The 19,745-nt window shown below is 54.0% G+C and overlaps 2 protein-coding genes across 3 annotated transcripts; both read right to left on the bottom strand.

The window, feature by feature from the left end:
• Positions 1–799: 799 nt before the first annotated feature.
• Zbtb48 (zinc finger and BTB domain containing 48) lies at positions 800–9,981 on the bottom strand. Of its 2 annotated transcripts, none has more exons than XM_070037246.1 (11): positions 9,902–9,981; positions 8,476–9,159; positions 7,480–7,721; positions 3,641–3,752; positions 2,933–3,025; positions 2,462–2,548; positions 2,202–2,356; positions 1,826–1,962; positions 1,589–1,753; positions 1,209–1,297; positions 800–1,132 (listed from the first exon to the last, which is right to left on the bottom strand). In XM_070037246.1, exons 2-11 carry the CDS (start codon positions 9,154–9,156, stop codon positions 836–838), a joined length of 2,058 nt encoding a protein of 685 aa, XP_069893347.1. In that variant the 5' UTR covers positions 9,157–9,159; positions 9,902–9,981; the 3' UTR covers positions 800–835. The 2 variants fall into 2 exon arrangements, with proteins under 2 accessions (XP_069893347.1, XP_069893348.1); XM_070037247.1 differs by having other exon boundaries at positions 9,869–9,964.
• Positions 9,982–10,302: 321 nt separating this feature from the next.
• On the bottom strand, positions 10,303–19,424 carry Tas1r1 (taste 1 receptor member 1). The gene is made up of 6 exons (XM_070037245.1): positions 19,108–19,424; positions 17,631–17,937; positions 16,554–17,315; positions 14,504–14,716; positions 13,975–14,095; positions 10,303–11,352 (listed from the first exon to the last, which is right to left on the bottom strand). The coding sequence occupies exons 1-6, from the start codon at positions 19,296–19,298 to the stop codon at positions 10,421–10,423; spliced, it is 2,526 nt and encodes an 841-aa protein (XP_069893346.1). The 5' UTR covers positions 19,299–19,424; the 3' UTR covers positions 10,303–10,420.
• Positions 19,425–19,745: the final 321 nt, after the last annotated feature.

Below are 19,745 nucleotides of genomic sequence, written 5' to 3'. Positions count from 1 at the left end.
TTGTGAGGAAGCCCAACCAGCTGGTATGAAGGAACCCAATGATCAGCTCGCCGGGCACAGGTGAGCAGTCCTGAGGACAGATCCTAAAGCCCTGGAAAATGCGTTTATGAGTTTAAATGAGTTAAATGAGTTTATGGTTTATTTATGAGTTTAAAGGTTAAATAAGTTTTTTCATTTAATCTTTGTGAACGTGTTACTAATTCCAGTAAAGGTGGAGGTGAAGCGGTAACTTGTTAATAAATGGAGGTGGGAAGAAATTACAATCTTCAGCAGCTTGCATGTCGCCTCAGCGACCTGCAAACCAAATCAGGGCCCTCTTAAGGGATGGGGCCCTGAGAGCATTCTGCCAGCCAGGCTAGCTTGTATGTGCCTCCAGATACAGGTAGCTCCATGCAGAACTTGAACTGGGCCCAAGTCCTGACTGGCCAGCAGGACTACCATGTAGGACCTAGCAATTCCATTCTGATTAAAGGCTCCAGTGAATGCTACCCTGCTAGCGGGTATCACCTCCACCAACAACTACTGCTTCTAATATCCTAAAAGGAGAGCAGGAGTTAGAGACCAGTGGTTCACACCTGTAATCCCAGCTACTTAGGTGGCTAGATCTGAAAGCCCCCACAGGCAGTAAAGTCATGAGACTCTTACCTTTAACCACCACCACCACCAACAAAAGCTGGAAACGGAGCTGTGACTCAAGTGGTAGAGTGCTAACCTTGAGCTAGAAAACTGAATGACAGTACCCAGGCTCTGAGTTCAAGCCCCAGAAACAGACCACTGGACAACTGCGTATAAAGCCACATGTGTATTGGGGGCTGGGCCAAGTGGGCAGGGTGGGCTATGTGTCACAGTCCTCGGGGCCAGCAGCTGTGATGATGAGCGACGGCTCTAGGACACCTGAGCCAGCAAAGCTCTCTTCTGCACACAGTCTCTGGCCGGGGAGCTGGGTGGCCAGGCCACCCTGGGCCAAGGACTCTACGATGACCTCGGCCGAGCCCACCTCCAGCTCTGCGGGAGGCTGCAGGGCCACCACCACCACCTTCTCATCCTCAATGACCAGGTTGCGGAGCTTGCGCTGCCGGGGATTGTAGTTCTCCACGCGGTCATGGATCTCCATGTGCCTCCGCAGGTGGGCCTGGAGAGAGGGCGGGCTCAGGTCTGGGGGGCAGGAGGGGGCAGGGGGCAGGGATGACCGCCAGGGCCCGTCCTACCTGCCGAGTGAACTTGTAGCCGCACTCAGTGCACTCGAACTTCCTCACCCCCTTGTGTCGTCGGACGTGCACACGTAACTGCTCCACCGCTGGGGGAGAGACAGAGAGAGACACGGTGGCCACCAGCGTTAGAGGAGGAGGAGCACATGGCTCTCCAGCAACACCCTAGGACCACTGCCATGCAGCAGCTGGGGGCCATCAGCAGATCCACTCTCTCGTCTTAGCAGGGGAGGTGGCAGACATTTGCTGGCAGGAAGGCTCTGCTAAGGAGCATGTGCAAACCGCTGCCCCTGCCCTCTCTGCGGAGTCCCCCAACCCACTGGGAGGGTCAGTGGGAAGCGGAAGTCCGGCCTTCCCTCTTCCTATGCTTGCCCAGGTACCTTTGAAGGTCTTGCCACAGATCTGGCAGAAGTGGGGCCGGCCCTCCTGGTGGCGGCTGGCCACATGCCGCAGCAGAGGCCCCTTCTCCGTGAAGCGCTGCTCGCAGAACTCGCAGCTGAAGGGCCTCTCGCCTGTGTGGGTTCGGTTGTGCTTGTCCAGGCTGGCTGTGGGGGACAAGGCGGAGCTCAGCCACTGAGCGTGTCCCCAGGACAAGGAAGGGAACCAGCCTAGCTCACCTTGGGTGCGGAAGGTCTTGCCACAGAGGTGACACTGGAAGGGCTTCTCGCCCGTGTGTGTGCGCAGGTGCATGTTGAGATTGGCCTTCTGCGTGAAGGCATGGCTGCAGAACTCACACACGTAGGGCCTCTCATTCCTGGAGAGGAGGGGACATAGTAGACGCCATCACTGAAGGATGCAGCCCCCTTCCTGCTGCCATAGGGGCATGCTGGGCAGGAAGGGAGTCCATGGTGCAGGGTGCCACAGGAGGAAGTTGGGGAAATGGGAGAAGTGGCTCTAGGAGGCACAGAGCCTGGCCTCAGCCCCCCTCCCCAGCAAGGCCCGGCAGGTGCCCCTCACCCCAGAAAAGCTGCAGGGCGAAGGGACAACCCAGACCTGTGCTTGGCCTTGATGTGCATCTGCAGCCCGTTGCGGCTGGAGGCCCTGTGTCCACATTCCTCGCACACAAACAGCTTCTCCCCGCGGTGCTTGAAGGCCTCGTGTAGTTGCAGCTCCGTGCGGGACAGGAAGCACTTGGCACAGGTGGAACACTGGCACAGGACAGGCAGAGGCTTACAAGTAAGGACAAGGGGACGGGCGGGCTGTGCGGGAGGCTCAGTGCCGCACCTCCTACCCTGGCCCTGCCGGGGGCTTACCGCGTGAGGCTTGGGGGCTCCGTGCAGCTTGATCATATGGCTCTGCAAATCCTTCTTCTGCATGAACTGCTGGGAGCAGGAGGAGCACTGAAAAACAGGTGCAGTCCCCTCCAGAACAGCCCGCACTGACAGAACCCCGCTGTCGCGCAGGATGATGAGCGCAGGGCCCAGCAAGGTGCACAGGGGTCCATGGTCTGGCGCGAAGGCTGGCTCGAGAGGAGGCAGTGTGCAGCTGACCAGGCATGTCCTGAAGAACGCCGACCTGCCCTCCATGGCAAGAGATGGGCTCCAAAAGGGTCATGAGACGGTGGCTAGTGGCCCTACCCCCAAGTATGGAGTCACTAGATTAACAAGGCAAGCAGGTCCCTTGACAGCCATCTAGGGAGAGGCAAAGGACTCCACAGGAAGGACCGGGTGCCAACGATGCCCCACCCCCATCCAGCCACAGTCCTGGGAGCGGCTGAGCCTGACCTTGTAGGGCATCTCCCCTGTGTGCGACACCATGTGCGTGCGCAGCTCTGTCCTCCGGCGGAAGGTCTCCTGGCACACGGAGCACGTGAAGACCTGGCGGTGTGAGGGGCAAGCAGGGCCGGCATCAGGGGGCGCCGGTGCCTGCGGCGGCAGCCTCTGCCCGGGCTTCCACTTGCTGCTGGGGTGGGGGACGCTAGGGTGGGAGAGGGCGACATGTGACCCGCCTGCCCTGCCCGGCACTGAGCGCTGCCAACTATCACCTGCTGGACCCTGCTCAGGCCCAGCCAGGCTGAAGCCAGGCCCGTCGGACTCTTCCACAGTCCTGGGTCCCAGATGCCACCAAGGGGCCTCTGGGAAGAGAAGGGGGAGGTTCATCCGGACCCTACCCACACAAGGCGGCCGTGGGGTGTGCAGGTGACCAGAAGGCCCTTCCCTGCAGCCCGCCCCCACAGAAGCCCCCACCCCCCAAGCTCCAAGGTGGAGCTGGGCTGAGGCCCCACAGGAACCCGAATGTCCCCTACAGTGTTCCTCCAAGCCTTGTCCCTTTCTGCCCATGGGACTGTGGTCTCCATGACGCCCAAGGACCCTGTAGCTGTCATGAGTTCGCAGTCCCCATTAGAGACAGTCTCCTGGGGGCCCTTCCCAGATGGCATGAAGACACGTGACACTATGTCGGCCCACAAGTACCTGGGTATAGCGCCCAAGTACCTGTTCCGAGCGGTTCATGCAATTCCGGGCTTCATGCTCCAAGAGGTTCTCCTTCCGAAAGTAACACTTGCCACATTTGGGACACTCGAAGGGCTTCTCCCCAGTGTGTTTCCTGTCAGGAGAAGCCACAGGGGTGTGGGGGCTGAGGGCAACTCTCTCCCTCCTTCCCTCCCAGGTCCTGCTACTCCCCACCTCTGACCCACGCTGTGCTGCTCAGGAGGGAGGGAGGGAGGGAGGGAGAAGGAAAGGAAGGGGGAAAAAAAAAGGCAGCAAATGAGAGAGGTAGGGAGGGAGCAAGGGGGGAAGGAAAGAAGGACCCAAGCAGCTCCTTAAAGCCTGGAGAAACATGCAGCAGCGAATCAAGGAATCTCCCACTAGCCTGGAGACTTCAACAAAAGAGGGCACTGTGGCCATCGCCTTTAACAGTCCACACTAGAGCGGACAGCTGGGAGCCACCAGCCAGCCACACCTCAGCCTGACTTCCTAGGTGGTGCCTAGGAACTAACTGGCACAGAGGCTCGTGGGGAGGCCCAGCTTTCTCCTTCAAGGTAGCAACAATCACGGGCTGACCTGGAGAAGCAGCTATCTTCCCAGTGTGTCTGGGTTTTACCTCTCAGGCCAGGTGCAGGTGGCTCACACCTGTAATCCTAGCTACTTAGGAGGCTGAAAATGGTTGTTCAAAGCCAGTCTGGACAGGAAAGTCCATGAAACTCTTTATCTCCAATTAATGAGTTAAAACATGTGGAGCTGGAGCTGGGCGCTGGTGGCTCACACCTGTAAATCCTAGCTACCCAGGAGGCTGAGATCCGAGGATCACAGTTCAACCCAGTCTTGTCAGGAAAGTCTATAAGACTCTTATTGAAGAAGTGGTGCTGTGGCTCAGACACAGTACCCAGGCCCTGCGTTCAAGCTCTACAATATAAAAAAAAAAAAAAGCTAAGGGACAGTGCCCAGGTCCTGAGTTCAAGCCCACTTTTGCTGATTCTGACCAGATGTGCAGTAGCAGCAGCTCCTCCTGTGGTAAGAGGTACACTCTCTCTCCCAGCACCACGTAAGCCACACTGGACAAAGTTCGGAAGCCCTCATTACCTCCCTCATCAGCTCACAACTGTCCATAGCTTCCCACTTCTATGAGAAAATGCTCAAAGGGCAATGAGCACACGGATGTGCCCCAGTGGACTGGCCAGCCCCTCATGTTTCTGGCCTTGCTCTGGAATCTCTCATCAGCCCCCGCAGCCAGGCCAGGCCCTTGCTCCTCACTGTTCTCCACCCAACCAGACTCACTCCTAACCCAAGGCCTTTGTGGCTCATGTTCTTGCCCAGAAGGCACTCTCAAATGGATGACTTCCATCTTTGCTCAAATTTAGTTTCGTGTGTGTGTGTTTTAGCTTTTTGCTCAAGAGAGGCACTCTATCTCTTGATCACACCTCTGTGTCTAGCATTTTACTGGCTAATTTCTGCCCTGCCTCGTTTCAATTTCCTATCTCAGCCTCCTGAATAGCTAGGACGACAGATGTGCCACCAGCAGATTTAGCTTTCTCACTGTCTTGGCAGGCAACAGTTATGTATTTTTTATTTATTTACTTTTGGTCGGTTGTGGAGCTTTAACTCTGGGCCTGGGCGCTGTCCCTCAGCTCTTTAGCTCAAGGCTAGCACGCTACTACTTGAGCCACAGTGCCACTTCTGGCTTTTTCTGTTTATGTGGTGCTGAGGAATGGAACCCAGGGCCTGGTGCATAAGAGGCAACCACTCTACCAATGAGCCACCTTCCCAGCCCCCAACAGTTACTTAAACATAAAACTTGAACTTCTTGCCGGGTGCTGGTGGCTCACGCCTATAATCCTAGCTACTCAGGAGGCTGAGATCTGAGGATCATGATTCAAAGCCAGCCCGGGCAGGAAAGACCGTGAGACTCCTATCTCCAATAAACCACCAGAAAGCCGGAAGTGGCGCTGTAGCTCAAGTGGTAGAGCGCTCGCCTTGAGCTGAAGAGCTGAGGGACAGCGCCCAGGCCCAGAGTTCAAGCCCCACGACCAACAAAAAAAAAAAAAAAAAAAAAAAAACTTGAACTTCTTGGTCATCCTGATACTGCCTTTGCGCGCGCGCGCGTGTGTGCGTGCGTGCGTGCGTGCGTGTGTGTGTGTGTGTGTGTGCATATGTGTACCAGAACCAGGCTTTGAACTCATGGCCGCACATTCCCAGCTTGCTTGCTTACTACTCACAGCTAGCACACTGCCACGTGAACCATGTCTATACCATGGCCTTTGCTGCTTAATTAAAGAGAGAGTTTCAGTAGACTTTTCTGCCTGGGCCAGCTTCAAACCTTGATCCTCTAGGTCTCAGCCTCCTGAGTAAACAGGACTATAGGCAAGAGCCCCAGTGCCAAGTTTCCTGGCTATGTGTGTTGTTTTCATCTGTATTGCCCTGCCAGAAGGTAAGCTCCTTCCAGAAATTTGTTTTATTTACTGATGTACCCTGGTAGCCCACATATTCTTGTCAGCTGTCTGGTAGTTCACGGAATCAGTGAAATGAACCCGCACCTTAGAGCCCAACAACGGCACTGGAAGGGCTCCCAAAGCTGCCAGAAGCCAAGTGCTTCTTTCTCTTCCTCTACCTCAACTGGCCGCCCCCACCCACAGCAACAACCTCAGGAAGCCGTCGCTTGCCATCCAGTTGTTAACGCCATCCAGCAACCCACAGCCCGAGGTAGAGACGCATGGGGATCCTGGTCTGCGTTAGTCTTGGCAGAATACTGGAGCACGGAGGCAGTGGTGGGCAGCCACAGGGTGCCTCCTGCAATGGGGTTACCCACACTCCACTAGTCTTGGCTGCCCCAAAGCCAAGCATAGTAGAGCAAAGAGGTCTCAACTTTAGCTCCAACTCTAGGTAATCGTCTGTGTCCTCCCAGGATGTCATACTGAGAACAAGTGTGAGGTCCAATCTGGCTCTCAAGGTGGTGCACTGCTGGACTGGTGATGTCCTGGGCAGGGCTGAAAGGCAGGACACCCAGAAGTCCTGCAAGACTCTGGGGCAGCACTGATGAAGGGAACACCCGGGGCGATGCAACTACTCTGTGTGCACCATCCAACCTGGCAGCCCCCAGCCTCGTGGCTCCTGAGCACATATGATGTGGCTAATTATATCTAAGGAACTGAATTTAAGTCATTTAATTGAAACAGCTCCTAGAGCTCTTGATTGCCTTACTGGACACTGTGCTTCTAGCCAATGGTCTTTTTTTTTTTTTTGGTCCAGTCGTGGGGCCTGAACTCTGTGCCTGGGCGCTGTCCCTCAGCTCTTCAGCTCAAGGCTAGCACTCTACCACTTGAGCCACAGCGCACTTCTGGCTTTTTTTCTGCTTGTATGGTGCTGAGGAATTGAACCCAGGGCCTCATGCATGCAAAGCAAGCATTCTACCACTGAGCCACCTTCCCAGCCCCCCAAATGGCCTTTTATGCTCCACTGACACCCTGAACTAACATCTCTAGAAACACAGGAACTACCAACCCTCCAGATCAGTATCTTGGCCACAGCCCATCTTTACAAATTCCTAACATCAGGCCCCAGCTCAAGTCAGGGGCTACAGGCTTCACTCCTCCCTTTGACAGAACAGCTGGCAGTCAAAGTCCACAGTGGATAGAATCTATTGGTAGGCCCACCTCCAACCAAAAGTCTCACAGTAGGAGGGGAAAGGAGGATCTGACCCTAAGGGAGGCTTCCACTCCCTGACGATACTGACAGAGCACCCAGCCCCTACAGAGCCCAAAAGTGGGGAGTACGGCACCCTCCCCCAACACAAGAACGGTAGGTGGGAAAAGAAAATAGAAAAATAGAGCGTTTACCTGTTGTGGACTTTTAGGTAATATTTGCTGAGGAACTTTTTATGGCACGTGGGGCATTCAACCGGCACCGCTGTGCCTTTTCTGCTCTCAGCGGGCTCAGCTGCTAGGGAACTTGCACCCAAGGCTGGCTGGGCAGCACAGGGCTTGCTCATTACTTTTGACTTCCTCCTGGACAGCACAGTTTCGGGTTCAGAAACGTAATCGCCATCCCCGTCGTCCTCAACTTGAACCACCACTTCCCACTAGAGCAGAAGAGGCGCGGGAGAGGCTCTGAGTTAATGAGCAGGCGCTGTGGGGGCCCCGCTTTAGTTCATCCCCAGCCCCAACCCAGATGGTCCCTATACAGTCCCAAGCCACACAGCCTCTGAATCCTGAATCCGGTGGGGAGGGGAGGGGGAATTGGCCCTATTTTTGAGGAACTAGAAAGCTGATTAGCTTTCACTACTCTTGGGAAACACCTGTCATGCTGATGTTATTCTCGCTGCCCCCAAGGGAGCTGGCAATCCAGGCAGCCAACCACAGAAAGGTCGACTGAGGCCACTGGCTTCATATGTGTGAAGAAGGCCTGTTTTGCATAATACATTTTATTTTGAGGTCCAGGTCACCCCAGAAAAGTACCATCATTTTCTTCCTTTGGTGATAATGGGGAGCTCAGAGCCTCACATGTGCTAGGCAGGCCCTCTATCACACGAGCTGTGCCCACGGCCCTTTCTTTTTTTCACATTGGGTCATGTTTTTGCCCAAGGCCAGCCTTAGACTGCCATCTTCCTACCTATTCCTCTTGTGTAGCTGGGATTACAGATAGGCACCATCAAGCACAGCTTTTTTGTTGAGATGAGGATCTCATTAACCTTTTGCCTCAGCTAGCCTCTGGGATCCTCCCCATCTGTCTCCTGAATAACTGAAATTACAGACACGTGCCACAACACCCAGAAAAAAAGTGTCCAACATGCCCCCTGCACGTGCATCCCCAGTTCCAGCCCCCTGGCACAGTACCTCATTACTCTCTCGCTGCAGCGGGACATCTTCGGCCTCAAAGGGCCTTGTGAACACTTTGCAGTCCCCAGGGTCCTTGTCCTCTGAGGGACAAGACCTTAGAGCCTGCTTGAGTTTCCCACAGAGGAAGGAGGGACTGCTCTGAGCAGGGTGACTGAGCTCTTGAGGGCTATGACTGTCCATGGGCTCCTGATCCCTGGGCACCATGCCCAGAGTCTTTGAAACTTCATCGTCTTCTAAGTCTGATGGCTCCTTGAGGTGGCCTTTCACATCCTGTGAGACAGGTGTCCCTGGTCCACTCTGGCCACTTGGTGCCTGTCCCATTGAGGTTTGGGGCTGAAAGTTCTTGCATAGCTCCACAGCCTCAGGCACTCGTAATTCCCTGGCTGCCAGGAGCACTTGATCCCTGTTCCCTGAGGTGAGAGCCAGGTGACCAGTGTAGAAAAAGTCCAGCAAGAGGCCAAAGATCTCTGAGAAGCCAGCAGGGAGGACAACGCTGCCCCTGGAGCCATCTCCATAGAGGCTCTGGAAGAAGTGGCTGCAGCAGGCAAGGACACTCCAGTGTGCCTTGAAAACCAGGCCCCCCACATCCAAGGTGGCATCACAGTACTGGCCCTTCTCCCGCTGCTTATTGAGCTCTTGCAGAACTCTTACACTGTGCTGGACAAAGGAGCCATCCATGGTCTGGAAGAAAGGAAAGCAGAGTGACACCCTGGCTAGCCTAAAGGAGAAAGCAGAAGCAAGCCCAGGCCTTGAGGAGAAAGGCTGTGGGGCTGGACCCCACTCAATCACTTAAGAGGACTATCAGGGCAGGGACGGATGGCTCACACTTGTAACCCTAGCTACTCAGGAGGCTGAGATCTGAGGATCAGGGCTTGAAGCCAGCTGGAGCAGGAAAGCCTGTAACATTCTCATCTCCAATGAACCACCAAAAATGTCAGAAGTGGAGGTGTGGCTCTAGTGGTAGAATACTAGCCTTGAGGGAGACAGCTAAAGGACAGCACCCAGACCCAGAGCTCAAGCCCCGGGACCGGTGCGCGCGCGCGCAGACGCGGCCGATCGGGGCTCGGGTTAAGTGGGTGAAGGTCAGAGGCTGCGCGCACACAGAAGGCGGGGACGGACTGACAGCCTCGGGGACAGCGGCTGCACCAGAAGGGCGGGAGAGGCGATGGTGCTGGGTCGAGGGGCAGCAAAGCGGGAGACAGGCCAGGGTCGTAAAGGGGTCGAGGCGAGGTTTAACAAAAGTTGGGGGCCAGGAGGCGGGAATGGACGCGAACTGACGGGCCGTGAGGGGCTGGGCGGGGCCGTGCACAGGTGACCCGCGCCCACGCCGTCCGCACAGGTTCCACACGGCCCGCGGCGGCCCGCGGACCCCCTCCCGCGCCCTCCTCACCCGGCCCGTCCTCCCCGGGCGGGGGGCACTGACCCGGGCTCGGTCGCTTCCACAGCCCACAGACCAACTGTCGCGGCCCGACGTGCCGGGCCCACCGTGAGGAGACGCCGCCGTCGCCCCGCCGGATGTGACGTCAGGGCGCTCCGACCTGGGCGGGACCCTTCGTCATTGTAGGGCTTCTAACTCCGGCCCTTAGAGGGCGGGATCCCAGAAAGCAACCAATGGGATACATAGGGGGCGTGACCAGACCCAGATCCAGGGTGCCAGGCCCGATTTCCGCAGTTGCCTAGCAACATCAAGCTGGCTCCTGGCCTCTGCCGCTAGGCTCCGCCCCCTGGCTCTACAAGCCCAGGCTCCACCCTCTCCCCGGAGAGGAGGCGCCACCGAGACACAGGCTCGCGTTTCACCCATTTATTATAGGCGGCTTGGGAAGGAAACTGTGCTGATCTCAGCCGCGCGGTTACACCACGCGAGCCGGCACTGAGGAATCCTGAGGCCTCCCCCGCCAGGCCACCGCGGATCCTCGACCTTCCACCCGGCCTGCCCCGCTGATCAAGTGCAGCCGCTGCGCCGCGTGTAGTCCTGGATGGAGGCCTGGAAGTGCTGGGTGTTATTGAGATCCGGGCGGCCGAGGATCACGTAGCACTTCGGGAGGAAATACCCGCTGAAGCTACCGCTCAGGCTGGCCAGCCCTGCCAGCACGTTGACCACGGGTAGGTGCCCGCCCTGGTCGATGCTCGCCATGGTCAAGAAGGTGATCCAGGACACGAAGCTGAGGAGCAAGCTGAAGGTGACACATTTGGCCTCGTTGTAGTTCTCTGGCAGTTCCTTGCACAGGTAGCTGCAGGCAAAGGCGCTGACGGAGAGGAGACCATGGTAGGTGAAAGCCAGCAGGAAGCCCAGTGAGTTGGCCTGCGTACACTCGAGGACCACCAGCTGGGGGAAGCGCTGGTATTCCCTGGTGGGCAGCGGGGTCCACACTGCGAGCCAAGTTAGACAGATGAGCAGCTGTGCAGTTGAGCTGAGCATCACGAACAGGCCAGCACCATGGTTTTGGACCCAAGCATGGTAGAATGTGGGTACCTTGGTGGAAAACTTGAAGATGATCACCAGTTGGAAAGAGCGGACTGTCAAGCAGGACAGAAAGATGGTGAAACCAAGGAAAAAGAGGGTCTGGCGGAGCAAACATTTGGGCAGTGTGGGCTCCCCAAAGAAGTTGTAGAGGCTGCAGCTACACGCGGCCAGGGAGCCCAGCATGAGGAAGCACAGCCTGCCCCCAGCCGACCTCACCACAGGGGTGTCGTGGTGCCAAGCAAACAGGACGGCAGTCCCAATCAGTAGCAGCAGTAGCAGTGTATTCGCTGTCAGCAGCACGCAGGAGATGGGCTCAAGCCAAGTCAAAAACACCACAGTGCGTGGGAAGCAGGTGTGGCTTCCCGCGGGGGCCCACTCTTCTTTCCCACAAGGCTGGCAACTGTGGAGGTCTAGTCGAGAAAGAAAAAAATCAAAAGAAAAAAATCCTGAAGTCTAAGTCAGCAGAGTAAAAATGGAAATGGGAAGCCTAGCCACTCAGGAAATTGAGATCTGAAGATTGCAGTTGGAAGCCATCCCAGGCAGAAAATTTCCATGAAATTCTTTTTTTTTTTTTTTTTTTTGGGTCCGGTCATGGGGCCTGAACTCTGGGCCTGGGTGCTGTCCCTCAGCTCAAAGCTCAAAGCTAGCACTCTACCATTTGAGCCACAGAGCCACTTCTGGCTTTTTTTTCTTCTGCTTATGTAGTGCTGAGGAATCAAACCCAGGGCCTCAAGCATGCAAGGCAAGTGCTCTACCACTGAGCCACCTTCCCAGCCTCCATGAAATTCTTTTTTTTTTTTTTTTCCCCAGACCTGGGGCTTGAACTTAGGGCCTGGGCACTGTCCCTTAGTTTCTTTTGCTGAAGGCTAGTGCTTTACCACTTGAGCAACAGTGCCACTCCCAGCTTCTTCGGTTAATGTGGTACTGAGGAATTGAACCCAAACTCCAATCACTTACACACACACACACACACACACACAATTGTGTTGCAGATTCTGGAAACACATGAGGTCTATATGACTTGTATCCCAAAAGGGTTTGCATACGAATGTATACAAGGAGCTCAGCCCACGTGGAATGAGAGTGTGGTTCAGCAGGAGCAGCCAGCCCCAAAGGAAGGGTATTTTCATTTCTACTTTCACTAACCAAATCCACCTTACTGAGCTTCTCTGTGGTGCCTGAGTCCTGACTTTCTGAGTACAAATGTTATATATATTCTAATCCCCACAAACAGTAAAGAATTGTGTCCCTGGTGTCCAGCTCTGAGCCAAGCCCTTAGAAACCTAACTGACCCTTACTTCACTGTTTGGGACAGACTTATATTTCCCCCTATAGACATGCTAGTATCTGAATTCACATTTTTTTTTTTTTTTTGGGTCGGTCGTGGGGCCTGAACTCTGGGCCTGGGCGCTGTCCCTCAGCTCTTCAGCTCAAGGCTAACGCTCTACCACTTGAGCCACAGCGCCACTTCCGGTTTTCTGGTGGTTTATTGGAGATAGGAGTCTCACGGTCTCTCCTGCCCGGGCTGGCTTTGAACTGCGATCCTCAGATCTCAGCCTCCTGAGTAGCTAGGATTACAGGCGTGAGCCACCAGCGCCCGGCTGAATTCACATTTGTAATGTGAATGATGGGCATGAGCCACCAGCACCCAACTGAGATCTTTTTTTTTTTCCTTAAAAAAAAAATGTTATGGGCAGGGATGTAGCTCAGTGGTAAAGCACTTGCCTAGCGAGCTCAAGTTCTAGGTTCAATCCCCAGAAACAAAAAAGAACAGACAAAAAATACAGTTAAAAAATTATAATAGCGGGCTGGGAAGGTGGCTCAGTGGTAGAGCGCTTGCCTTGCCTGCATGAGGCCCTGGTTCGATTCCTCAGCACCACATAAGCAGGAAAAAAAAGCTGGAAGTGGTGCTGTGGCTCAAGTGGTAGAGCGCCAGCAGTGGTAAAGCACTTGCCTTGCATGCCTGAGGCCCTGGGTTCGATTCCTCAGCACCACATAAGCAAAAAGACAAAAGCCGGAAGTGGCGCTGTGGCTCAAGTGGTAGAGCGTTAGCCTTGAGCTGAAGAGCTGAGGACAGCACCCAGGCCCAGAGTTCAGGCCCTATGACCGGACCCCCAAAAAAAAAGTGGTAGAGCGCTAGCCTTGATCTGAAGAGCTGAGCGACAGTGCCCAGGCCCAGAGTTCAGGCCCACGACTGGACCCCCAAAAAAATTATAATAGGCAGGCACCAGTAGCTAATACCTATAATCCTAGCTACTCAGGAGGCTGAAATCTAAGGATCATAGTTCAAAGCCAGCTGAGGTAGAAAAGTCCCTGAGACTCTTATCTCCAATTAACCACCAGCAAACCAGAAGTGGCATTGTGGCCCAAGTGGTAGCGCACTTGCCTTGAGCTGAAGAGCGCAGGGACAGGGCTCAGGTCCAGAGTTTAAGACCCACAACCAACCAACCGGAAAAAAAAAAAAAAAAAAATATATATATATATATATATATATATATATGTATATATAAAGGTCATGAGCAATCTAGGCACTGGTGGCTCACGCTTATAATCCTACCTACTCAGGATGCTGAGATCTGAGGAGCACTGTTGGAAGCCAGCCTAAGCAGAAAATCCATGAGACTTTTTTGTGTGTGTGCCAGTCCTGGGGCTTGAATTCAGGGTCTGGGCACTGTCCCTAAGCTGCTTTTGCTCAAAGCTAGCGCTCTACCAGTTGAGCCACAGCGCCACTTCTGGCTGTTTTTCTAAAGTTTATGTGATACTGAGGATCAGACCCAGGGCTTCATGCATGCTAGGCAAGCAAGCACTCTACCAGTGAGCCACATTCCCAGCCCCCATGAGACTCTGATCTCCAATAAACTACTCAGAAAAAGCTGGAAGTGGTGCTTTGGCTCAAGTAGTAGAGCATGAGCCTTGAGCACAAAGAGGCTCAAGGACAGCACCCAGGTCAGGACAAGAAAAAAAAGTGATGTAAGGAGGGTGAGAGCTGGAGGAAGAGCTTTCTGTCCGCGGTGCGGGGTCACCCCACTCACCACTCTTATTGAGGAAGGTTCCAGCATCACAGGGCACACACTCAAAGCAACAGTGGTGGAAACCCATAACCACTCGATGGTGCCCTTCCAGACAGTCCAAGGTACACACAGACGTAGGCACCTGCAAGAAGCCACGGGCAAGGGCTAGGCTATAGCTTAGTGGTGAAGCACTTGTCTAGTAAGTGCAACATCCTAGGTTCGATCCTCAGTGACCACCCCCCGCTCCCCACCCAAAAGAAAAAAGAAGCAACAAGCATCTGCAGCTGCATGCACAGGCCCTTATCGAGGGCCCGCTTATATGTGGAAGGGACAACAGAAGCTCCATAATTCTGTCCTCCACACTTAGTCCCAGAGCAAAGCCCCTGTTCATGGTCAAACAGTCAACTGGGTGTCTGTCTGTCAGCATCTGGGACCAGCAGAGCTAGGAAGAGCATGGCAGCCTGACACTTCCCTTCCTGATCTGGGGACACATTATCTGCAGACATCCTGTTCCATCAGACAGCCACTACGAGAGACTCATCTCCATTACCTGGTTGCTCTTCCCATGCCACTGAATTTCTGTCTGGTTTAGGTCCAACTGGACTGGAGACCAGGTGGAGGAGCCAATGACTCTAAAGGTCCACTGGGGCCCGCTCCAGTCCCAGGTGATGACGTTATAGCCAGGGAGTGGGTCTCCCTTGTCATCGAATGTCACAGTGTCCTCATGTAGAAGGAAATTCACTTTGTAGATCTGCTCTAGAAGCTGGAATAAAGAGACATCATGAAGTTACCATAAACCACACAGATCCGCTGGCCCGGGGAAGGGCTAGGGGTGTGGCTTGCTATTACAGCACCAGTCTAGCAAATGTGAATCCCTGAATTCAAACTCCAGTACTGCCAAAAAAAAAAACCTGAGTGAGCTGGGCACCAGCGATTCACACCTGTAATCCTAGCTTCTCAGGAGGCTGAGATCTGAGGATCATGGTTCAAAGCCAGCCCGAGCAGGAAATTCCATGAGACTCTTACCTCCAATAAACCACTAGAAAACCAGAAGTGGCACAGTTGTTCAAGCAGTAGACCACTTGCCTTGAGCTGTAGAGGGCAAGGACAGCACCCAGGCCCAGAGTTCAAACCCCATGACTCAAAAAAAAAACAAACCAAAAAAACCCCAAAAAACCTGGGTGCCGGTGGTTCATGCCTTTGATCCTAGCTACTTAGGAGGCTGAGATCTGAGGATGGTGGTTCAAAGCCAGCCTGGACAGGAAAGTCTGTGAGACTCTTATCTCCAATAAACTACTCAGAAAACTCTGAAGTGGCCAGGCACCAGTGGCTCATGCCTGTAATCCTAGCTACTCAGGAGGCTGAGATCTGAGGATCAGGGTTCAAAGCCAGCCCAGGCAGGAAAGTCCGTGAGACTCATCTCATCTCTAAAAAAAACCAGACATGGCACTGTGGCTCAAGTGGTAGAGCACTCACCTTGAGCTGAAGAGCTGAGGAATGGCATCCAGGCCCAAAGTTCAAACAGTTGGCCCAGGAAGCAAGTGTCAGCAGTTTATCAGGCTTCCATGCCTACATGATTCTAGTCTACCTAGAAGATGTACTTCCTTCCTCGGAGACCCTTTCTCTCCTAGAAAGCCCTCTGACCTTCCAAAGCAGTTTCTGGAGGGGAGGCCTCTAAATAAAGAACTTCTTTGCAGAGACTTTTATTTTTTGTGCTGGTGGTACTTGGGCTGGAACTCCAGGTCTGGGCACTGTCCCTTAGCTTTTCCATTCAAGCATAGCACTCTACCACTTCAGCTACATCTCCATTTCCATTTTTTTGGTTAGTTGGAGATAAGAATCTCTGGGTTTAGCCGGGCGCTGGTGGCTCACGCCTGTAATCCTAGCTACTCAGGAGGCTGAGATCTGAGGATCGCGGTTCAAAGCCAGCCCGGGCAGGAGAGACTGTGAGACTCCTATCTCCAATAAACCACCAGAAAACCAGAAGTGGTGCTGTAGCTCAAGTGGTAGAGTGCTCGCCTTGAGCTGAAGAGCTGAGGGACAGTGCCCAGGCCCAGAGTTCAAGCCCCACGACTGACAAAAAAAAAAAAAAAAAAGGATCTCCGGGTTTGTCTGCCTAAGCTGAGCCACAGTCCTCAGATCTCAGCCTCCTGGGTAGCAGCTAGTAGTACAAGCACAAGCCACCAGCACCCAGAGGTGCTGCAGAGATTTGAGTCCCTTGATGTTTCTGGGGCATAGAAAAAAGGAAAAAGAGGGCTGGCAAGGTGGCTTAGCAGTAGAGCGCTTGCCTAGCATGGATGAAGCCCTGGGTTTGATTCCTCAGTACCAGATACACAGAAAAAGTCAGAAGTGGTGCTGTGGCTCAAGTGGTAGACAGTTAGCCTTGAAGACAGAGAGGCTCAAGGACAGTGCCCAGGCCCTGAGTTCAAGCTCCAGGACTGGCAAAAAAAACAAAAAACAAAAACGGAAAAAGAATGGTCTAAGAGAAGACCAGTCCTTAAATTACTGGCTCATAGGATGGCCAGCATGTGTCCATTCTGTCCATCTGAGGATGGACCATTCTCACAGATAAAATTGGGGGCCTGGAGCTAGACTCTCACCTGCCATGGGTAGACTAGCTCCTTGGAGCAGGCTCCAGCAGGACAGCCCAGGAGCTGGTGGAGGCCGTGAGCCACGACATACACTGCCTGATAGGAGTTGTAGGCAGCACTCATGGAGAAGGACCCCAGACTGGGCATCTCGTGCACCCCAAATGCTTGGCACTCTCGGCAGAGCTGGTTGGTGCTGCAGAAGGAATCCTTAGGACAAGGCCTAGGGCCATTCTTTTCTGACCGAGCGTAGGCTTCTTCAAACTCCTTCAGGCCAGGAACGACCCTCTGCTTGATGGCCACCCCCAGCACGGTCCCAATGTCCCGGATGCCAGGCAGATGAGTGATATAGGTGGAGATGCACCAGTCTTCTAAGCCAATCCACACTTTGCCAGTGAGGTTGGCCAATACCACAGACTCAAAGAACACGGCAGCCAGCTGCCTGTTGGAGAAAACCACTACCACAGTAGTCCTGGCTTGGGCCAGGTGGAGCATCATATCCCCCATCCTCTTGTCCCCTGCCCTGGCCGAGACGGGTACAATGCCCTTGAAGGCAATACACATGCCACGCTGTGTGGCCAGCTCCTCCAGCGCCTGTACACCGAGCTGCCCATAGTCACCGTGGCTGCCCACCAGCGAGAGCCACAGCCAGCCGAACTTCTGCAGGAGCAACACCAGGATCTCTACCTGGTGTTGGTCGCTGGGGATGGTGCGCAGAAAAGAGGGGTACAACCGCTTTGTGCTGAGTGCCGTGCTGCTGGCCTCATAGCTGATCTGCAGGGGGCAAGGGGTCCCCATTCAGTGAGATCAGTAGTGTGGGCCTCAAGGGCAGCCCCGCCCTCAGCTCCCAGCCCTGGACTGTGTGTGGGGACACAGGGCGGGAGGGTGGGGACAAAGAGAGGCCTAGGAGCCTCTCCCAGGCGTCCCTGGGGGAGGAGTGAGAATCTGCCCAGTGGACATGGAGGACTCCCACATCCTGAGCTCAGGGAACAGACGTGTCTCCTCCAGGAATGAGATGATATACGGAGGGCAGAGGGTTGGGGGAGACACAGGAGCTACTGCTTGGCAAACTGCTGCAGCTCAGCTTACCAGGGGCACCAGAAAAGGGCTCAGCATAGCAGCGGTGATGACTGCGTGGTTGGTGGTGTCCGGTCCGATGACGGCCATCACCCTGGGGGAGTAGTGGGACAGGTTTCCTCGGATCCCTACGTAGCGTGTCCCTGGCAGCGCGAGCACACTCAGCGTGGCGTACACGTTGGCTGACTCGGAGCACACGTCGTACAGCTCATACCCCAGCGTGACATTGGGTAACAGGGATGTGGAGTTGTTGATCTCCTCGATGGCAAACCTCATGGCCTGGAAGAGGTGGTAGCCGTGACCATTGAAGCTGTCAGGTCTGTGGGGAAAGCCGAGCGAGAGCTGGGACATCCCTCAGGACCCACAACTGCCACGTCAGCCTGGACCCTGCAGTTCACAAGGCTCCAGGGGAAGGGGGTACACGGGAGAAATGCTGCATCCCATGCTGATACACATAAAATCACTGAAAGGCTCTGAAGTCCTGTAGCAGAAAAGGCTGATGTATTCAGAATTATCTTCAGAAACAGAATCTATGGATATCAACAGGGAGACTTAAGAAACTGACAAATCTAGCCAGGCACCAGTGACTCATGCCTGTAGTCCTACCTACTCAAGAGACTGAAATCTGAGGATCAAAAGTTTGACCGTTGGTCTGGGTAGAAAAATCCCAGCGACTCTTCAGATAGCCAGCAAAAAAGCTAGAAGTGGAATTGTAGTTCATGAGACAGAGCACTAGCTTGGAACAAAAACAAAACAAAACAAAAGAGACAACCATAATCTCTGCCTTTTTGTTGATTAATTGGAGAGAAGAGCCTCAAAGATTTGTGTGCTCAGGCTGACTTCAAATCTTGATCTGAGATCTCCTGAGAATCTTGATCCCAAATAGCTCTCAATAGTTTGGATTACAGGTATATGCCACTGGTATGAACCGCTGTTTTTGTTTTGTTTTGTTTTGTTTCTTGCCGGTAGCAGAGCTTCAGCTCAGGACCTTCTGCTCCCTTGGGCTGCTTGCTCACATCTGGCACCCTACCATTTGAGTCATACCCCCAGTTCAGCATTTTTTCAGTTAATTGAAGATGAAGTCTCAGAGATATTTTTCTGCCTGGGCTAGCTTCAAAATCCTCCAGGTCTCAGTCTCCTGAGTTGCTAGGATTATAGGCATGAGCCACCAGCACCTTGCTGGATTTAACTATTAATCAAATCTAAACAATACATTCACAAAACCAGGCACTGAGGTGTCTTGACTATAATTAGGCTCCATGGTACCCTAGTAGCCTCATAAGTGAAAGACCCTGAGTTCAAAAAAAAAAAAAAAAAAACAAGAAAAAGAAAAAGGATCACAGAGTATAAGTTGGCAGGACTGTGCAGGATCTAGGCATCACCCTGGCAGGAGCAAGTGTAGATTTATAGGAAAGGGCTGGGCCCAGCCCAGAGGCAGACAGAAGGGCCCTGGAGCCACAGGACCCACTATGTGAGAGTCCTCACTCACCTGTCACAGAAGGTCACCTGGGGTCTGTGTCTCTGCTGCAAACAGTCAGAGTGGAGAGGGAACAGGCCTGCGAGGAGATAATCTCCTTGGAGACTAAAGTCAGGTGAGGATTCGGTCCTGTGACAGTCAAAAGTCCAGCAGATGGCAATGGAAAACTGCAGGCCAACCAGATGGACCACCCAGAGCAACATGCTGAGCAGATGCCCCTGTACCCAGCATGCTCAAGCAGCACTTTCTGACAAGGCCAGCCACTTAAATACGGTACACAGCAGCTGCCCGGATGCTTGGCAACTGACTCTTCGTACCCTTGAAAGGGGTGGGACTGGAACCCTGTTGTAGAAATCAGACTGTTTCTTTTGGCCTCCCACCCAGGAACTGGGCAGGGCCCAGGCATGGATGCAAACCAGGTGGTGCCCAGTGGTGCTGGATGTTGGTGGGTTCTGTTCTTGCTCCGGTGCCTCTTTGGCTTCACCTGGCTCAGGAAGGGGAGCTGGCATTTTGGGGGATGGTAAGCTGGGACAAGTTTATTGTGGTAAGAAGTAGGGTATGGAGGAGTGTGTGTGTGTGTGTGTGTGTGTGTGTGTGTGTGTGTGTGTGTCTGTCTGTCTGTCTGTCTGTCTGTCTGTCTGTGTGTATCA

The sequence above is a fragment of the Dipodomys merriami genome, unplaced genomic scaffold (genome assembly GCF_024711535.1).
Source record: "Dipodomys merriami isolate MVZ:Mamm:240054 unplaced genomic scaffold, mDipMer1.0.p SCAF_28, whole genome shotgun sequence".
NCBI lineage: Eukaryota > Metazoa > Chordata > Mammalia > Rodentia > Heteromyidae > Dipodomys > Dipodomys merriami.
The sequence above is the reverse complement of the archived record's forward strand: the minus strand, read 5'-3'. Positions and strand labels throughout refer to the sequence as shown.

Bases quoted from the DNA above. Each gene is read 5' to 3' on its own strand.
- Zbtb48 (XM_070037246.1), bottom strand. From the start codon at position 9,156: ATGGATGGCTCCTTTGTCCAGCACAGTGTAAGAGTTCTGCAAGAGCTC. The intron at 3,026-3,640 runs GTACTTGGGCGC...TCACACCGCCAG, and splicing joins GCATGAACCGCTCGGAACAG to GTCTTCACGTGCTCCGTGTG. The intron at 2,357-2,461 runs GTAAGCCCCCGG...GTCCTGTGCCAG, and splicing joins GAGCCCCCAAGCCTCACGCG to TGTTCCACCTGTGCCAAGTG.
- Tas1r1 (XM_070037245.1), bottom strand. From the start codon at position 19,298: ATGTTGCTCTGGGTGGTCCATCTGGTTGGCCTGCAGTTTTCCATTGCC. The intron at 17,938-19,107 runs GTGAGTGAGGAC...CTTTCCCCACAG, and splicing joins CAGGTGACCTTCTGTGACAG to ACCTGACAGCTTCAATGGTC. The intron at 11,353-13,974 runs GTGAGTGGGGTG...TTTCTCGACTAG, and splicing joins AACCTTCCTCAATAAGAGTG to ACCTCCACAGTTGCCAGCCT.